The 21,872-nt window shown below is 30.3% G+C and overlaps 1 protein-coding gene across 7 annotated transcripts in view; it reads right to left on the bottom strand.

Annotated features, from left to right (window-relative positions):
- ERR (estrogen-related receptor) overlaps positions 1-21,872 on the bottom strand; it is a 30,518-nt gene that overhangs the window by 6,201 nt on the left and 2,445 nt on the right. The window contains exons 1-9 of one of the 7 annotated variants that reach the window (XM_089172251.1): positions 15,476-15,592; positions 15,229-15,274; positions 1,633-1,779; positions 1,382-1,540; positions 1,147-1,276; positions 771-992; positions 626-661; positions 334-474; positions 45-247 (exon numbers count right to left, since the gene is read on the bottom strand). In XM_089172251.1, the coding sequence (XP_089028377.1) occupies positions 45-247; positions 334-474; positions 626-661; positions 771-992; positions 1,147-1,276; positions 1,382-1,540; positions 1,633-1,779; positions 15,229-15,252 (1,062 nt within the window). In that variant the 5' untranslated portion in view covers positions 15,253-15,274; positions 15,476-15,592. Of the gene's footprint in view, positions 1-44; positions 248-333; positions 475-625; positions 662-770; positions 993-1,146; positions 1,277-1,381; positions 1,541-1,632; positions 1,780-15,228; positions 15,275-15,475; positions 15,593-18,698; positions 18,938-21,872 lie in introns of those variants that run through there. The other 6 variants (XM_089172249.1, XM_089172250.1, XM_089172255.1 and 3 more) reach the window with 6 other exon arrangements.

Here is a 21,872-nt window from a genome sequence, read left to right as displayed (position 1 = left end):
ATAAACGTTTTTTGTAATCTTATTAAACAAGGAATACTACTTACGTGCGTATATAATTCTATACAATGGCATTCACGTGCCTGACGTTCATCCAAACTGAAATCTTGAGCGAACCACAATCTACCATTATTAGGCACACTTCTCCATGCTAAACTGAAAGTGAGAATTTCCGCCCATGTACTTTGTAGAAGTCGCATCTGGTCATTTAAAGCTAAACTGCTGAATCCTGGTATCTGCTTAGCCCAACCTTTTAAAGAATATCATTTTTTGTATTGTAAAAATGGAAAGCTTACCTAGCGTAGATTAAATTACTATATTAGTAATTAAAATTACCGATAGTTCCAACTAATTCGCGATCATAAAGATCCGCCATTTGGCCCAGTATCCTCTGATCTGTATCCAATGTATGAGAAAGATTGGATACTTGTAAAATATCAGGCTCGCATGCAGCTAGAGCTTCGACCATCTTGTTATCTAGAAACACACATATATAGTTTTAATCGATTCACGATAATATCAAACATCATGATATATGTGTTTTTCTTTTTACTTGATATTACGTCAACTTTATCCAGTTTGATTTTATCTAACGTAAACCAAACTTAATAAATATTCTGCAGCTTACTTATTTGTTCTCCAGATCCTCCGGATGCTACGCTCACTTGAAATATTAAAAAATGTTTGTTTATATGTACGGATACTCGAACTGGTTCTAAAGTCACAACATGGCATCAAAAATTAAAATGGAAATACTTTATAAAAAATATTACCTTCCAATGTAGCCGTTTTCACAGGGATGTAAGGGTCTGTAGATCTTCTGTACTTTTGCCTGCCACCTCTCACCCGATCCAATCTTACACCTTCCTTTAACATTCCTTGACGAAGACACTTTTGAAATCTGCACGCTTGACAAGCTTTTCTTCTACGTTTATTTATTTCGCACTCTCCGTTTGCCGGGCAAGTATATTCAATGTTTCCTGTAAAGTTACTCGCTATTTTATCGTAATATACATGGCCTTGATCCAGATAGTACCATTATTAATAGACATTGTTACAAATAATCATATTTATAAAAGTTAGTGGTACTATCTGGTAAAAAATGATCGAATTTCCAAGAGTAAGAAAGAAACGTGAAACTTTCTTTACCTTGTATGGTCCTTTTAAAGAAAGCTTTGCACGCTTCGCAAGATGCGACACCGTAATGGAATCCACTTGCTATATCTCCACAAACAAGACACAGTCTCCTCGGCATCATGTCTTCCTCTTTAATGCCTTCCTAAATAAGAAAGACGAAGAAACAAAATACGAATTTTATTTTGAAACATTCATAATATACAATACAACATTAAACAACGATCGTGTCATGAATTTTGAGTAATACCTCAGGAGTTCCTAAAGGTTGAGTCGTCGAAGAACAGTGATGCATCTCTGGACTACCTGGACTTCCGCTACCACCTCCACCATTTCCGTTACCAGCGCTACCACCACCACCACCTCCGCCGCCATAATCAGGCGGCACATCCATTTTTGTGCAAATTACCTATAAAATATTACATTTATCGTTATTATCTTATTGAAAAAGTCATTTGAACGTATTTCTCAATTTCTTTGCTAAATGCTATTGAATTTTACCTCCTGATTTTGCAGTGTAGTGGTCGGTGAACAAACTTGATAGTTTTGCGTAGGCGTCGCGGGGTTGTCGACTTCTTGTTTAATGTTTGGCATGGTTCTGTTGTAGCATATCATACCTTCAGTAGCAGTGCCAGACATCATACAAACCTACAAAAAAAAAAAAAACCAAATGTAATTTAAACAAATGGGGCTGAAGAAAATATCGTAAAAGTTAAAATTCGACTGGAAAACAAATTATTATTTCCTCTCTTCAATTCTCATCTTCCTCTCCCTCTGCCGCTCTCTTTCCTCATTTTTTGCAGTCGGTTATAGAAAAAAAACTTATTGCTCCCTCCTTCGTTCTCTCTTTTTCTCTCTCATTTTTTTTCTCAACTTCTTGCAGTTAGTTGCACTTTTTTCGATGACTATTTTTAAACGCGAGCAACGTCGTGAACATTTTTAGAATCGACTTCAGAGAATTCGCGATTGAGAGAGGATGCTCGTAACGTCGTGGCCCTCGCAACTTTCGAGCCAGGCTAGAAGCGAAAAAAATCATTTTTAACTCGACAGTCTCTCCTCGTAATTATCTTCGCATCATTGGCCTATCCTACATCTTCTCGATGATACTTTGTTCTGAAAATTTTCTTCAATTCGTATCTACTACGCAATAGTCTTACTATCTGATGCATTTTAATATAAGATTAAAAAAAAAAAAGAAAAAAACATACACAAGAAGAAAGGTATTACGTTTCGAGTCGTTGGAGAGAAGATAAATCGAGAGAATAAACGACGGCTTCGAATTAGCAACTATCGACTTTCCTTGCTCTTTTTTATCTACCATACACTTTTGGGATTAATTACTTCAGCATCTCGCGTCGTATATTTTCTGACGAGATAATTCCCTTTCATAAAAAAAAAAAATCCATTCGAGAGTTACTTAATTGTTAAAAACTTATGAGAAGAAAGTAAATGAACCCTCCTCCTGTGGCTCTTGAAAATTAGCTCAACGATTTTAAAATACTCGAACAATGTATAAAACCTACTACTGATATTTACGCTTAGATAAAAAGCTTCTATACACATATAATATAATAACTATAGTAGTATGTACTTCTTTTTTTCTTGCTCTCATCAAAGGAAAATAAAAGGCTACAAAATTGATGACGCAAAGAATCTTGCATTTAATCGTAAGCTCAAAGATATAGTAGATACGCGTAAGAAGATGATGAGTCTTTCTGCGCCATCTGGTTGACCTTGAACTTAAATTTCTTCTTTTTCTTTTTTTATTCTCTATCCCTCCCTTACGACGTCTCTAAATGACTGAAGCAAAGGCGACAAGAAAAACAGTTTTTAAAATGTCCACACGAAAGGACCTATCCTTGGGAAGATGGGCCCTTAAACAGGCCCTTGCTAGGTTCCGCGAACAAAGTAACGGTGAAAGGATTGCGTAAGCCTTCTTCTTCTTCTTCTTCCTCTTCTTCCTCATAATCCCCTCCCCAACTTCCTCATCATCCTCTTCTGCCCCCTCCATCTTCCCCATCATCTTCCTTCATCTCTAACTTCAACATCTCCTACACACAAGCACCACATACGGTGTCGTAGTTCGAATAAAGTAAAGATAGAGAGACGCAGGATATCTGCTTGAACTTGAACTTGACTTCTCGAATGAAACAACTATCGCATTCGTGCGATTCAAATATGCTTAGAATGTATAACTTTTTTTTTCTTTGCACTATTATCTTCAAACGAAAACGAAGTAAATGCTAATAATTATTCCACTTTTTTCACAATAACGAGCAAAGTGCTATTGTATTTTTCCACTATTAGTTTGATTACATTTAATATAAGTAATAAGCTCGACGATGAACTAAGTCGTTCAAGAAAATATGTATTTTTTTTTTCATACGTAAGTATAATATATTGGGTTGTACGGAAAGTTTGTGTCAATTTTCGGTAGGTGGCATAAAGTTCTTTTGCTAAAAAAAACTTGAAAAGTTCTGAAAAAACGAAATTTTGAAGTTACCTTTATAGATGAGAAAAGTTGTGGAACAGAATGTCATTAATATATAATTTAATAAATATATATCAAAAAAGAAACTTAAATGTTTGCATTTTTGTTTCGTTGCATTCAATCTTTCATCAAAACCGGCACGAACTTTCCGAACAATCTAATAAAACAATTGTAACAATACTTGTTTATCATTTGTAATTAATACAAAGAAGATTTAGAAATTACAGAAATATAAATGTGTAATTTCAAGCATACATGTTAAAAAGAGTTGACACAAAAATCGTGATATCTTTGAACTTGTTCATCTTTGAATTAGATAAGATATTAGGAAAAGATCAATGATCGATGATCATTGAGAAAAAGAAAAAAACTCGTCACGTGATTAAGATTTAACACGCTTACTATCCAATTCATACCTATGATCGTAAAGGAAAACAATAAATGAATATTGCATAATGAACGCTCGAGTTTGAGTCCTTATTAAAGCATGGTATGAAATTAAATAGAAAAGGAAATTAGATAGAGAGATAATAAAGAGATGCTTGGACTCGTAAACCTTGAACTATCCTCTCATTTCCACAGAAGCGTTACGTTATCATATATGCTTGTGAATTATTTCTTCCGGTGATAGAATTAAATCCTATATTCTGTCAATATAATTACGATATAATAAGAAAAAGAAAATTTAAGTAAATAAGTAAGAATATATTTTTTATTTCAAAATTGATACTCGTAGGGATCATTCTATCTTATAAAATCATCTGTATCTTATTATCTTTTTACCTTTTTCATTATCCAATTTTTATAAACTTATCGAGACATCAAATTAATCAAAAATTTGATGAAACAATCAATGACAAATTTTATCTTGAGGATACAGAAAGTTTGCACAAATATTAATAAAATGCACTATCGTTGTTGAACCTGATAAAAATTAACTTCAAATTTCTAATACATCCCTTTTTTTATCGTTTATTATTCTTAAAATATTACAAGAGTAAATGTAAAGTATATACATCAATAAAAGCAAACTAAAACTAACGTAACATCCTCGTGGCTGTGGCTAATATGAATAAAGCATATTAAAAAAAAAATATATATATATATATATATATAGACATTAAATAACTTAATACATAAAAATTAAGAAACTTATTGTTCTCATTAAAAATTTCCATGATATATCAAATAATAATGAATATTTACGAATGCATAGGTAGTATTTATACATCCAACATATATGTGTCAAATTATTTTTCACAAGTAAATGTAAACTAAAAATAAATAAGAGAACATAATGTATTCATATATATATACACACATCTAAACGAAACTTCATTGATAATTCATCCATGTAACTGAAGTGTTCCTACGTGTTACTTCGAAAGGAAAGTAACGGGGAAAAGATTACGTAAGATGCATCCTCTTCACACCCTTTCCTTTCCTTTCCCTTTCGTTCTCCCACCCTTTCATTTTCTCTCTCTCTCTCTCTCTCTTTCTCTTTGTTACACGATTTCTCCAAGCAGCCCTTTAGATCAGTCGTTCCTTGTTCGATCGCATATTAAATGATCGCTTTAAGCGAGAGACGCAACGAGAAACGAAAAAAAGGATGAAACACGACAGAGAACACGCGCGGGGAGTTATCTACGGTTGGCCTTGAACTTGACTTTTCTGCGTGTGCAACAAGGGAGAGAAGGAAGGCGTGAAGGGGACCGTACGGGAATGTGAGAGAGACAGAGAAAGATATATATATATATATATATATTGAGAGAGAAAGAGAGAGAGAGAGAGAGAGAGAGAGAATCAGCAGCGTCGCGAAGGCCGCAGAACAGCGCCATCAAGCGCAAATTTAGATACCGAACGCCAACGGATACGGCCGACTACACGACGACCTTGACGCTATTCTCCCTTTCCCTCCCCCTCTCGCTCCGTCACTCTTTCTCTTTCATTCTCCCCCTCTAACGCTTCCAGCGACAGCGCCCAACGCTTTTCAATCGTCTCCTTCATCGCGTGCCTTTTTTTTTCTATCTTTTTGCTTACTCTTTCTCTTTCCTATTCTCTCTCTCTCTTAAATAAAATTTTTGTTCTTTCTCATGAGTGCTCGCTTACAGCCTCCCCCTCCCCTCCCCTCCCCCTCTCATCCACTCCACCATCACAACCAGCTTCCGACTGTCTGTCTCTGGACAAAAAATTCACATAAATCTCAACAACATCGATCTTTGAACACTTTGTCAAGAAAATATTCATACATGTTATGTAAAAACATGTTGATAATAATATTAGGTCTACAGGAAAATTTTGTCCATTTTGAAAATAAAATAAAATAATAAATTATTCATAATTTGAACAATTAATTAATTACTTTTGAACTCTTGCCACAACATGGTGGCAATTTGTATATTCCATTTTAAGAAATGGGGCCTTACGTAACCCTAGTGACGAAAAATTGAACTAATGTTTGCTTGAACTAACAGAATTTTCCGATAGATCTAATATAATTGGTAATAATAATAATTGTTAATGTTTATTTTTGTTTCATCCCAATCTTGTTTCAAAAGAATGGTGGTCAGTTTCGCGTGTGTCCGTTAGATAAATTAATTTTATCTAACAATTTATTTTTACAGTACTGTAAATTATATATGTAAAATTTAAAGATCAAATATGTGAAAAAAACAATGTAATATGGATTAAAGTTGGTATGGTGGTCGTCACTTTGAACAGTTTCTTCAAATACGATAATGTTATCATGTAAAAAGAATGCTAATTGCAAGATAAACTTTAATAGGAAATTATTGTTTGGTGTAATTATCTTTTTTCATAATAAAATAAAATTATGAACTAACAATTTCAAATTTCTAATGTAAATCATCTTGTGTATATTTGATCGTTTTCAATATATATTTGGTAAAAAGCAATTCTCATGAAAAAAAAAATTGCCGTTTCAATTTTAATAGAACGAGTCAAATCAAACGCATGTATATACTGTGAGCTACCATACTGGATTATAGAATTTGTTTTATTTGTTCTGTTATTTACCTTAGATTCGACAACTACAAACATAACAGATATATGAAGAAAATTATCTCCCCTTTTCGAAACTAAATACACATAATCGTAACTTATTAGATATCGATAGAGGAAAGCTAGTACTCGATATATTTCAAATGCACAAGAATGTAAGAATTTCGAGAGTAAGAATTTCTGTAAGAATTTCGAGAAATATCAAAAGACAAGCTAATGAAACAGTATCGAACAGTGCAATACGAAAGACCAAAGGAAAAATGGCTAAACTCTTAACAGAAAGTGAGCATCAGGCTAATTTTTATATTAACAGAATATTAGAATATATGAACCGTCTATTTTCAAAGTGGTATAAGTCTAATTTCTTTTGTTTCGAGAAAATTAATAAAGGTTTTCATATCAATGATTTCATCAATTTCTTTTACCGACCAATTTTAAATTGTACAAAACATGGACACTTTTTAAGAAATTAAATATTAACTATTTATATATAAAAAGTTTACATTAAAGTAAGCATAAATTACGTGATATCTCTTTTTTTTTTTTTTTTTTTTTTTTTTAACTGGGACTTACACCACTTTCAAATTAAACGGTCCATATCTTTAATTATTAATAATTGAACTCGTGTCTTTTCTATATTATCTAATTCTGTCCTTATAACGTGGAAGTATGAAAGATTAAGCTCTTCTAGTCTGACAGTCGAAAAAGCTCATGCACGTGTGCGTGCACAGTACGGAAAGTGAAGATTATTTCATGATCGTACTTAAATACAAATAGAGTCATTCAAAAAACGTTTAATACGCACTGCATTTATATTTTTCATGTCGCATATTATAAATGATATATTTATGTGAGATTGATTTCGAACTAAATATAAATAAATTTGAATGTCATTAGGTAAACTTTCAACATAATTAGAATTATTATTCGAATCAGTTAGAGTAGATTTGATAAAACGATAGATTATAAAATGTAGAATGCAAAAAGTTCATTGCAATTCTAGCTGGATGCTGTATTACACTTAATACATCCATAGAATTACGCGTGCTTGAATCCTAACTAGTACTTATTAACTTACACGCATACGTAAGAAGTTTTATACGTCACCGATGGCATAACTCGCATCACGATGTTATTTTATAATTAAAATTCTTCTTTATTTTTTCATTGTTCTCTTGCTTTCCCGATTATTGTTTTTCATACCACCGTGACAGAAAATTTCAGCTCATTCGATCGTCGTAATTATTATATTAACACGTTTAATTCTATTGAAAACATATCGTTCAATTTTGTGTGTTTCAATTACAAACAGCTACTTCTCGCGATATGTTATTTCTATCAATTGTAAGTTGTTATTTTTATTAATAATAAGTATGTCAGAAAAAAATATTATTTAATTGTAATACTGATTAATAATTAAACATTTTTAATGAAAAAAGTATTTATAAATATAATGTTTATATAATATAATATTATATTATATATATATATATATATATATATGTGATATAAATTAAATATATAATATTATATTATAATATTTTGTTATTAATTTATTTATAATATTATATATTATATAAATAATTATTATAAATAATAAATTAATAATATATAAATAAATTATTAATTTATTGATATAATATTATCTAGTGAATGTTTTTTCATTAAAAAACATATTTATAATATTAAAAAAAAAAATTACCCTTTTTAATTATTCTGCATGTACTATGAAATAATAAAGATTAATAAGCCGGTCGATAAAATAGAACAATAATTTAAATAAATCAAGAACAATCCTGTTAAAAAATGCATTATACATGTAAAGTTAAAAATTCGAGAGAAAAAAATCACATCAGTTAGATAATTAAAAGCACTAAAAATTACAATTCTAAAAATGAATAAATAAGTTTAATTAAAATGATACAATTTCACAAGATCCTTTTTCTCTTCTTTGAACATCAAAAGATTTCGATCAAATTGACTCCATTCGTATGTCGAGTTGTGCGGGATATATCGAAATTTTCAAGGTCCGTGAAACCCGTAGCACTCGTTTTCAAACAGGTCGATTATGTAAGCGAGAAAAAACCTTGCGGCGAAACGAAAGAGAATAAAAGGAAACAACGCCAGCTGCGCTTTATCGTTGTTTCGATTTTGCTCATCCAATTCTTTAAGAGAATATCCTAGACCTCTCTTTAAAAAAAAAAAAAAAAAAAAAAAAAAATACAAAAAAAATTTATTATAAAATTTTTAATGACAACAGGACGACTAATAATAAGAAGAAGAAGAAGAATAATTCCTAAATATAAAAATATTGTAATAATAATAATTCTAAAAAAATTACTATCTATAAAATACAATATTTCTAATAATATATAATTAATTTAAATTTATAATAAATATAATTCCTAATATATATAATAATAATAATATATAAAATAAAATATTTCTAATAATATATAATTAATTTAAATTTCAAATAAATTAATTATAAATTTTTAAATTTATTATAAATATAATTCCTAATATATATATATATATAATAATAATAATAATAATATATAAAATAAAATATTCCTAATATAAGTCTAAAAAAATTATTATATATAAAATAAAATATTCCAAATATAATTCTAAAAAAAATTATTATATATAAAATTCCTAATAGTAATAATAAGAAGAAGCAGAAGAAGAAAATAATTTTTAATGATTCGAAAAAATCACTTTTTTATGATGCAATGTACAATAAGTCTAGTAGTAAGTTCCGTGATAAAGGGATGCGTGTCAGATAGACAATGTCTAATTAATGTCATCACCACATTAGTCACGTGTATCATATGCATGTTTTTTCCTCAAACACACCGTCTTATTAATACTTATATTTGAAATTCTTATTCGCGATTACGCGACCATTTCGCATCGATGTAATGAAGAATACAAGATTTGATAACGGACTGTAAGGATAAATATGTTTTATGAAAATGAAAGACCATCTAAATGTCGACTTTATTTTGTTGTCAGTTCATGTTCTACCAATGTTCTTTTTAATCCATTACCATTTTATCTGTTACCATACGCGATATCACTAACAATGAAATAAATTTACAAAATGTGCTTCCATTATAATACTTAGCAATTCTAATTTCTTAAGAATGAATTTATATCATTGAAAATATATGTTTAACAATTTTGAAAAGATCTAATCATTTATTCTGGATATTTCATCATATTTTCAAAATCAAACAAATACCTAAAAGTTCGTTTATTAAATGATTAGATCGAGTTATGCAGAAATTTACTAAAATTAATTGAAAATTTAACAAATTTTTATTTTTTTATTATGTAATTATTATAATTGCCAAACGAGCGTTTAAGGTTAAAAGCTAAATAAATTATAATTATATTATATTAAATAGTATTGTATAAAAAATAACAAAATGTAACCATAATTGGTTAACAATGTTTACCTAATAAAAATTCAGAAGTGATTTTTCTGTAAACATTTGAAATAATTTGCGTTATTAAACTTTGAAATATTTTTACTTAATTTTTAATCTTTTTAGAATTTCTATACATTAAAATATACTTTAAACTTTAGAATCTCGAGAAATAAACTTAACAACAACAACAACAACAAAATAAAATAAAAAACCGTACTAGAAATATATTTTCTTAGACACTGTATAATAGTATTATGTTGAAATTTTGATTTCATTTAAAAAAAAAAAATGATTGCGAATACTAGATCGTAGAATAAAAAGTACGAAAAATTCATTGTTATAAAAAATAATATTAAATTGGAAGTATGGGTGTTGGTGTTCGTGTGATTGAAACGCATCGAATAAGAAATCGATCAGGCAAGGATGAAGACCCTGACTAGCACGGTCAAGGCCGAGACCTTGGAAACTATATACTATCTACCAATTTCGCAGACTTATCCAATAAGAAGCCTGCGTACCCATTTCCAATTCGTCTTCAGTGATGCCCCTCCCCCTCTCTCTCTCTCTCCTGTGTATTATTCGTAACGAATAATAACTACAGATAAATACTGATATTGCAAATACTTCAACATTTAATCAGATCACGATAATAGTTAAACACGATATTAGTCATGCATGTATTTATATATGAGGATCTTATATACAATCATAGTCTCATACATATACATTTGATCCAATCTGTAACAATAAAGATAATAAAAAATTTACTTATCGTAAACAAATGTTTTCCAATTCAACCAAAACACTTTCAACAATTATTTTAATCTAAAAAAAAAAATGTTCACTTTTTGTTTCCTTCCATAAATAAATTCATGGGTAGGTGGTATCGATCGTTCGTCATCTACGAAGGTTTAATAATTAGAAATCATCTGTAAATTTAATGCGATCCGTATTTAAAATTAATACAAATACCAGTCGGATGTTTCCACCACTTGTTTACCTGATTTTTAAAAAATATAATTAAATAGTGATTTTAATGCTGATAGTAAAGAAATAACTCAAGAGTTTATTATTGAATAATTATTCAATTCTAAAATTTACGTATGTACTGCAAACTTACATTGACTGTTATATCTCTAATAAAAGTATAAAATAAAATATAGTATATAATAGTAAAATATAAATATAAAAATAAAAATATATATATATATATATATATCAAAAGAAAAAAAACTCTAACATTAACAAAAAAAAAAAATAAAAAAATAACGAAACAAACATAACACTATTTATTGGTGCAAGCGGAAAAATAACTTTCTTGCCAACCCACACACAATACTTTTATAAATTAATTATAAAAGTAAATAAATAAAATAATAAGAATTATTACAAATTATTATATAAACAAACAGCATAGACGTAATTAAACATTTTAGTTTCATGAGAATAACTCAATGAAAAAAAAAAAAAGGTATAATCTGTATTATCAGTATTCGTGTATAAATCCATATTGAAAATTAGTGTTATTATGTTATACCATAAATTCAACAATATATTTGGGCTGTTTCAAGTATTGTCCAAGGTTAGGGAGGTAACCCGGTTTTTTCTTTCATACACACACACACACACACACACACACACACTCTCTCTCTCTCTCTCTCTCTTTTCTTTCTCTTGAAATGATAACGTCACCGACGTCTCGTGGCCTTAAACTTGAATCCCCACCAAGTGATGAACGGCAAAAAGCAGCAGACGATTAACGAAACGAAGGCTGGCCTTACCACTTGTTCTCTCGCTCTTTACAATTTTCCGCTCCTCTCTCTCTCTCTCTCTCACTCTTTCTCCCTCTCTAAAACACTCTCTTTCTCTCTATCTCTCGTACACGCGTGCGCAAGCACGCCCAACTTCCTGATAAGAGCATGGTAAATCATTGATGAATAATCATCGATAAGAGAACTCTGTTAAAAATTCTTTTTTCGAAATGTTTTTCAATCATTATATAAGTATATGTTTGTTTACAAATTTTGTCTAAACTCTTATTAAAAAATCATGTTATTATTGAACACGTTGAGCGCCATGTCAGCCATCGGTGGCTGACACTAGACTATTCGTTTGGGCCACGTCAGTCACATGTGACTGACAAGTTTAACTTTCTTTTTTTTTCAATACAAAGTAACGCCTGTGGCCTGACGGGAATTTCTCTAAAAAAATTTGCGTGGCAAAAGTTCGACGTGTTAAAATCGTCATCTGTAAAATTGTTATCTAACATTTGCCTACAACACAGTAGACATAAATTGAAACTGATTTCTTTCATTCGAAAAAAAAAAATTGTCGAGAAGTTTATGATCATCAAAAAACTGTAAAACACGATATTCGAGACACGTAAAAGCATAAATAGAATAAAATTGTATAAAAATAAAATTATACAAAGAAATAGAATAAATATCAATCTTGTCGACGAGACGACGCTTATGCGGCACGTCAGAAAAGTTAAGGACCGTTCAAGGTCGACGGACCAACAAAAAAAAAAAAAAAAAAGAGAGAGAGAGAAGGCTGCTCTTTGGGGTAGGAGGAAATCGAAGAAGCTCGGTAAAGCATTGCCCTCCGGTTCTTTCTTCTGCTTCGACGCACGCGTACAATTGAACAAAATCGTGTGATCACGTTTATATTTCACTACGTATAATATTTTGATGCTGCTTAACATATGTATAGCATATACATATGTAGCATATACTAATAGCATAACTCACGTTCATGACGAAGGATGTGCGTTACGCACCGTAAATTTGAAGATCACGTAGGAGAGATACGAAATGCTCGCACAAACCTAATACGAGACAATCGTTTATGAGCAATTTCAAAAGGTAGGGCGGCATTATCTATTTTTAAAATCCAAATCTGTGTTATTACTCTCCATGACGACGAAGAAGAAGAAGAAGAAGAAGAAGAAGTCGGTAACGTAAGAATGAAGAAATTGAATGTAAAGGAATATCAAGGAGAGAATTCCTTTAAATGTAACTTTTTGATTTCTTTATCAAGACTTGAGATCAAGTTTTTCCACCGAATCCCACGTTTCCATCCTCGCATTGCTATTTCGAGCATATCTTCGAATTTTATATTTAGATATCCTTTCTATCCTCGCTCCAAGGGCAGCGTCGTCTTGGAAGGGTTAAGGAACGGACGAACGAACGAAAAAAAGCAAGCAACGAATGTAAAGATAAAGAAAACACGAAGGATCGATGGAAACTCGAGTAAAGTATTTACTTACTTACTTACTTACTTACCTATGTATATATTAGAAATCTTACGTGGTGGGTAAACGGTAGGGGTGATAAGTGACGAAAGAAGAAGAATTTTTTCTTACGCGAGTTGTTTGTGAACCAACAAGGATTGAGAATTTTTTTTTAATCAAAAAACTTTTCAGGTGGAAAGCTCAAAGATAAAGAAAAACGAATTACGTACGAAGATAATCAAAAAGTAATACAAGAGAATAGGATAATAACAAAACGCGTTAAAACGTTCGACTATTTTTCGAGTAATGTCAAACCAAAACAAACAATTTCTTTGAAAATTGCTAATCTCTCATTCTAGATTTTTTTCCTCCAAGTAAAAGGAAAAAGATGAAGTAAAATAAGTGTCATTTTCTCAGTTTCAACTTCAAATATAACGACTACGATCACTATCATCATCTCTTCTTTGCGTATTTTTCGTCCACGTGCGTGTTCTTCAATAAGAAAAACGTAAACGATCACCACTATAACATAAACGACAAATTTCTTATCCCTTTTTTTTTTTCTTTCGTTTGCACATTAATTCTTCTCTCGAAAATGCGAAGTCGGAGCACAAAGAAATTATTCTATGAGCCGTAAGATTCGTTTTATTTTAACAGAGCGTAGGAAGATAGAAAGAACACACACACACACACACATAAAATAGAGATAAAACCATATTTCCTTTGTTCCTTAGAAATTAATCATTTGGATAAAAGAAACGCAAGAAGTACCTACCCCAAAAAGAAAAAAATAATAGCTTTCAATTAATTAATGTAATTAATGTAAAGAATTAAAATCAATACGCAAGACGATTAAACGTAGACAAGTAATAAAGTATATATATATATATATATATATATATATATTAATATTTTATTAGAAAAAAAATAAATTTGACACTAATTAATTTCACCTCTCCTTCTAATCTTTTCTACCTAGTTCTTCCCTGACTCTCTCTCTCTCTCTCTCTCTCTCTCACACTCTAACTGACTTTTCGTGTAAAGTCGTTCTCGACGTCGAGAAAGGGAGAGAGAGATAGAGAGAGAGAGAGAGAGAACAAAAAAACACGTAAATAAATACAAGTCAAATGCTACAAAATGTGGATATTCCGAAAGACAAAGAGACCAAATATGAAGTAAGTTAGTAGTAATAAAACCGTTCCGAAAGACTTATGAACTTTCTTATCATTTCGCCAAAGAAAAAAAACATTATTTTTCCAACTTGGTCCATAGTAGATCAAAAACATCTCTGATGAAATACAGATATAAGTGGGACATAGAAAATCAAAATAAAAAGATAAATACAGTATGAGCTCTACGACATTATTTGATTAGAAAAATAAAAAAATTATTATTAATTAACCGAAAATTAAAGAAAACCTTATCACTTTCTTTCTCTCTCTTTTTCTCCCTATCTCTATCTCTATCTTTAAATCTATCTTTATATCTATATCTATCTTTATATCTATATCTATATCTATATCTATATCTATATCTATATCTATATCTAGAGCTATCTCTACTTCTGTCTCTATATCTATATTTGTTTCTGTCTGTCTGTCTCTCTCTCTCTCTCACTCTCTTTTTCTCTCTCTCTGTCTGTCTTCATTCGAAAAGCTTCGATCGGAGTGGAGCGCGCGCGCACCACGTAAACAAAGCCACGAGATCTGCGATAGAAAGAGAGAGAGGGAGAGGGAGAGAAAATAAAAGAGAAAGTAAAAGAGAAAGGGGGGAGAAGTAAGAGTAAGAGAAAGAGAAAGAGAAGATAGTTAAAGGGAAAAGAGGTAAATGAGGTAAACAAAAATGAAAAAAAAAAAAGAAGAAAAAAAAAAGAGGGGAAAAAGAATAGAAAAGAAGAAAGAAGAAAAAGCACGTACCACGTCGTACATCCAGGCCTCCATATCGTTCTCGCTCCTTTTCACACTGAAGAATAAGCAAAGTGAGAATAAGCAAAATAAGAAAATGGCGGTGGGATGTATCACGAGGGCAAGGAAGACGTCGTTATTAGAATAGAAATAATACAATAAATGCAATAGGTAAAGGGTAATAATATGGAAAATATAAAGGTAAAGGAATAAAAAGTGATTATTGTGACGGTAGAGGAAATAAAATAATTAAACGCACCACGAATCATCCCCGCGTGGCGCTACGTTACGTTGAGCAACGCTACTTTAACGTAATAACTACTACACTCTACTACCAACTCAGCGAAACCGCGGCTCGCGCGCGACTGAACGCACAAACACGCGCCAGAGGATGCGGTAACACCCCCACCCCACGGAACGGCACAGCACGCTACGCCACCCTACCCTACCCTACCCTACCCTACCCTACCCTACCTTACCCTACCTTACCCTACTCTGCTCTACTGTACTGTACTGTACTGTACTGTACTTTACTCTAGTCTATTCTACCCCATTCTATTCCCCACGCATCCCCTCGATCGCACCCAACCAACGATTGCCGAACTTTTTTTTTCCTTTCTTATTTTTTTTTCTGTTTTCCTTTTTTTACTTTTTTTTATCTTTCCATACATGTACTACTACAATATCAAACTTACAAACAATCACTAATTTCATTTTAAGAGATATTTTTTATATCATTTACTTTCTTTTTTAAAATAATATACTTAGTTTTATAAAAGAGATCATAATGGAATTGCATTAACCCTTTCGATGCGAACCACTTAAAAAATTAAGTGTGACTGTCAGAGATCGGTCGCATGAATGGGGCATGATACACGTCGTTCTTTGTTAAACAAAAATTCTGAATATGAAATATATTAATAAAAAAAAAAATCTAAATGTGCATTAATGGTTGAGCGCCTAAAGGTACTGTTCGCAGGGACAGGATAATACAAGGAAAAAAATATCCTCGACATTTGTACTTTATCTACTTGGTTGTGGAGAAAAAAAAATAATCTTACGTCTATGTCAAGCAACGACTTTGTCAATAAGTGATTACGATTCGTATGACATGTATTTACAAATGATATCTGTGTGTTCCTCGTTTTTAGTTACCTTCCAAAGTTCAAACTTACACTTATTCCAAATTTCCAAACGATTATTTAACATTTATTGTTCAACACATTGATGTTCAATCTCGTTCCTTCCAACTTCCTTATATTCTAAAATTTCTATAGTGATGAAAAACTTTTACTTCGCAACTGACGAAAACAGTCGTCAAAATAAGTCAAATAATCTTTGATAACAAACAGTGAATATGTCGATAACGTGCGGATAAATTGATCACTCGATCGCTCACCCGACGTGACTTGAAATTTACGTTGCGTCTCGCATTAACTTCGTGATATCAATGGAAATGAATTATCGCAAATCTCTTTTCGTCATTTTTCTACGATCGATTGGAGATAATGAAAGATTCATTAAAACGAACGTTATATTATGTAAAGTTGACAGAACGGACACCGAGTACTCTCTGATTTACATTGCTAATGACCGCAATTGGACAATCATACTGGATGATCACAGGCGACATGCTTTCGTCTTATCAACAATTTTTGATTCTCTATACATAATAAGCTATATTATGAAACGATTCAAATACATAATTCAACAATTTCAAATAAATTCAGTATTTATGATTCTCCTAACTAACAGGACGATCCAATTAATTATAAAAACATAATAGAATGAAAAAAAATACTTGTTATTGATATAATCGTTTGAAAAATCTTAGGAAATAATAGCACATGTTTACCGTAGACACAATTGCATTACATTAGCTAACGGAGACAGAAAATTGCGTTATCATCGGCGCGTATCTCAGATCAAATCGTTCCCCGTTCGATATCTGCAATATACGCATATGTTATCCGATAATTACAAATACCACGTTGTAATATATCTCATTTTCGGCTTTTTCATGGCCATGGCAAATCGGTCATTAACACTGTTCACCTTGAGGCCAACATATGATAGAACTTATCTCATTTATCTGTTCGCACTCGGAACGATTTGTGATATCTTTCGAACCGTTCAAATATATTTTCTATCATTTTCTCTTCTTTTCCCCTTTGTTTTTCCTATCTAACTATAATAGTTATACATACATACATATATATATATACACTTTTAAATGTAAACTAACTGAAAAATAATATACGTTCAAAATCAAAATTAATGTTAATTAATATTTTTAATATACCAATATGCGTCCAATTACAATTTTTCCAAAACAACAGATGCAACCAACGCGATAACTAAGATAATGTAAATCAAATATTACTAGAAATTAAATGAGCTGTTTATTTCGAAAATTGAGCGAGTCAGTTTTTGAATAAAACGAAGATATTTGTATCTATAAACAATCTACAGTAAAAATAACTCAAAATCCTTTATATTTGAAATTTACGTAAATATGTTTATTTAAAAAATGATAAAAGTTCATCTTTTAGGTTGAAAATTTAGAAAATAAAATTAATTTTCATTTTTTGTGTTTATATTGCTGCTATTATAAACATTTACCCAAATTTGTATTATCAGGACATTTATTTTAACCAAATGATCATAATTTTGGAGTAGGAAAAAAAAAATGATAATCTAGAAAATCAATTCTTTTCATATCCTCTAGTACGTGAAATAAAACACGAAAACTTTTTACCCAATCTCTGGAGAATACAATGTAAAAATATTGTCCATTAGTGCTTATCAATATTTTGACAATTATTTAAAAATACAAACCCTTAAATATTTTGCAATAATAAAAAATGGACAATACAAAATAAACGTCTTCAAAATATATACTTTCTTTCAATATAACAATATAAAAAAATATTATATACTATATATAAATTGATTAATATATTATTATAATTACATAATATATTTTAATAATATTATTATATATATTTAATAAATGTATAATTATATATATTACTATATTATAATAATATTATTATATATATTAATATATTTATAATTATATATATATTACTATGCATATATGTAAGTAAATTATTATATCGTCCTGTTAAATCATATTACAAGCAAATAGAAAATATATATCGACAAGAGTCTATAAAATATCAAAATAATATTTTTAAAAAATACAATATAACAAAAATTAGTATAATATATCGCAAATAAGGGACAAACCGAAAAAGAAAGAAAGAAAGAAAGAGAAAGAGAAAGAGAATTGAGGGTAAATCGATCGAGGTTCTTCTGCCTTCTTCACTACCCTTCGTTTTCGTAGCCGGGATTGATACACTCCTGGCGCGTCGTTATGTATATACATACATACACACATACATATTTATAAGATACGCATACATACGTGTATATATGTGTATATTATATAAAGTATATACAGATATATATCTACATACATAGACTGTGAGGATACGTGGTGGTCGGTGGTGGGGGTAGTCGGCGGCGGCCATGGACCTGCTGGAGGGGATGGTGGCCTTGAACTTGACTGCCGCCGTTTTTGTGCACAGCCGTCGTCCGCCCAAAACAGCCCACCAGCGTAGGACTCGCTAACTTTTCCTTCACTATTTCCTCTCTCTCTCTCTTTCTTTCAAGACCTCCACAGTGATCATATACCGAGTGTCCCATTTCATTCGATCTATGATAATGTTATCAAAATTATTTAGAACTTAAGATTGATCGTTATTATTTCCCATTAAAAAATTAACTTACAACAACAAAATAAGAAGAATAGAATCTGCATAGTACACAGAGTGTGTTGTGTGTATGTGCGAGAGAAAAGGAGTTAAAAGGAGAGAGAAAGAAAGAAAGAGAGAACAGATATAACAAGATTCGCGCCCACGTGTGCGCGAGTTTGCCTTCCATATAAATATCTATAATATCTCTCTTTTTAATCAATTATTTAACGCAACATTTACATTCTACATTTGGATTTGAAAAGCAGTCATTTTGTCGAGTTCAAATCTTGTCATTTAAAAACAAATCATTTTAAGAGAACGTTGTAGAAGACTAACATAAAATTTGGCTATAAGCATAATAGTTGTTTTGTATCTATATATACACACAATAAACGAATGCACTTTCTTACGCCATGCACTCACTCACTTTCTTACGTCTCTTTACCATTACATAACGTACGACAAACAGTCACCGTTAATCACAAATCAAACGAATGAATATATACATTGAACTATGACCAATCAAAGGTGTATTTAATTATCTTTATATACTACCAATAGTACTACAATATATATTTTAAATATCTGATTTTATCTACCTGTATACGTATATAAATATACATATATATTGGGTTGTTGTCCTGAAAGTTCGTGCCGATTTTGACAGAAGATTGAAATGTAACGCATTAAGTTTTTTTTTGTTATATATATATATAATAATAATAATATGATAATTTTAAAATTTCGTGCTTCCAGAACTTTTCAGGTTTTTTAGCAAAAGAACTTAAATGCCATCTATCAAAAATCGGCACGAACTTTTCCCGGACAACCCAATACATACTTCTTCCGATCTATTTCCTATATAAACTAAAATAATTTTTTAATCTTAACGACGCTAAACAAATTTCTCGTCGAACGCTCTTATCGGTCTACAGTTATAAACTTTATTACTGTACAAAAATTAAACAATATAAAAGAACATAATAAAGAGTAAGAAAAAGAGAGAAAAGTATTTTATAAATATAATCAGTAGAAAAATGAAAATAATTTTCATTCAAATTTAACAGCAAGTATCATTCATACGACGAATGAAGAATACCACCATTTTATATAGATCATCATTATATATATATATATGTAACAAGGTATTAAGGACAATAAAAGACATGCTTGTTGTTACATACTGAACACTGTAACACGATAAACTTGATTGACTAGAGAAACGTTCATTTAGAGCAACGTCCTGAGGGAAGATGGATACGTATATTTTCGCTTGTATTGCAATCATCAAAAATAATAAAAAAAAAAATCATGAGAGAAGATTTATAATGATTTTCAAATCGGTTTTTTTTCTAATATATTTTTTTTATTATTTTTTTTATGAAACAGGTGTAGATTTTCGTCGTTATAATTGATCTAATTACTGTAAATACCCAACCCTGTATATCTAAATTGCTATTGGAAGAGAAACGAATGAAAACATGTTTTTACGTAAGTAATGTATCAGAAAATTAGAGAATAGAAGAAGAAAAAAAACAAAAGACGAAAAAAAGAAAGAAAAAGAGGGATTTTAAAACTATATAGAAAGAAATGTTGTGACGAATAAGACCTTGAAATGGAGAGACGAGACAAGGACACAACTCCGAATTACGTATTACACTGTGTATACGTTCTTTCGAAAAGAATAAAGAAAGAAAAAAACAGCATTCCTGCACAAACGGTGTATCTTCGATGATATTTTTTTCGACGGTGAGATCATCATCGAAACGTAAATAAAACAAATCATATTATTCTTTCGGGAATCATGGACGATTATTTGAATCACACCTAAGTACCGATGACACAAGCCATTTACTACGTCAAAGCTCAATGTTCAAAGTCGTGTAGAAAAGCGTAACTTATACTTAAGTATAGTATAATACTTATGTATGAATATCGTGCGTTATAAAGTTCATTCTAATACGAACAGACCTTACACCTAAGCAACGCCATTAACATTTCCGATATAGATACTTATCTATGAATTTAATATTGAGATAAAGATAAAATATCTATTTATTCATTTTCGTCTCCAATTGAGTACTTGTACAACAGTACTATACCAAAACAATATGAAAAATATGTATATTTATTTCTTTCTTAAAGACACCATCCACTTCATGTAACAAAAAAGAAATTAGTAAATAGATTATAATTAGAACATAAAAATGATAATGAGAAATATAATAAGATAATAATAATATCATCTTACCGGAGAGACCAAATTAGGGTTGAGGTAGGCAGACGAGGAACAAATCGGATCGATATGACACTCTCACTTTCTCATACTACCGATGTTACGCATATATTTATACATATATTGTGTATATGAACTCTGATCTATGATATCTCCAAGAGAAGGGATAACCGACAAATAATTCTTCTTTCATTAGTGAAAAAAGAATAATGGTTTTTTAAGTATTGAATTGAAAAATGTATTTTTAATTATTTTAGAGAGTTTGAAATAATTCTGTGTAATGATCAACATTCAATTATTTTAAGAATTCTTAAATTATTATTTACATGGATTAGTTTTAAAATAATAGCTCTTAAACAATTTGTATCAATAATTAAAGGACTTACATGTTCTTTCTTATTTTCATCATGAAATTTGTCGAACAAACAATGTTGTTTGTAATAATTTATACAATCAAATATCGCGTGAATTTAATTTATGCCTTAGTGATTATATAATTTAAAGATTTAAATTCTATAATATTTAAGAATGAAAAAATAGTTGTACAAAGAAAAATTTTAGTTAATTTTATTTCACCCTTTGCACTAATGTATTGCATTAATTCTAATTAGATTGAAAACAATAAAAATTGTTATTACTTTTGCATCAAATTGATATTT

The sequence above is a fragment of the Polistes dominula genome, unplaced genomic scaffold, assembly GCF_049000335.1.
Source record: "Polistes dominula isolate Pdom_NZ unplaced genomic scaffold, Pdom_raw_medaka contig_73, whole genome shotgun sequence".
Taxonomy (NCBI): domain Eukaryota; kingdom Metazoa; phylum Arthropoda; class Insecta; order Hymenoptera; family Vespidae; genus Polistes; species Polistes dominula.
Note: the sequence above shows the minus strand (reverse complement) of the source record. Positions and strands in the feature narration are given on the sequence as shown.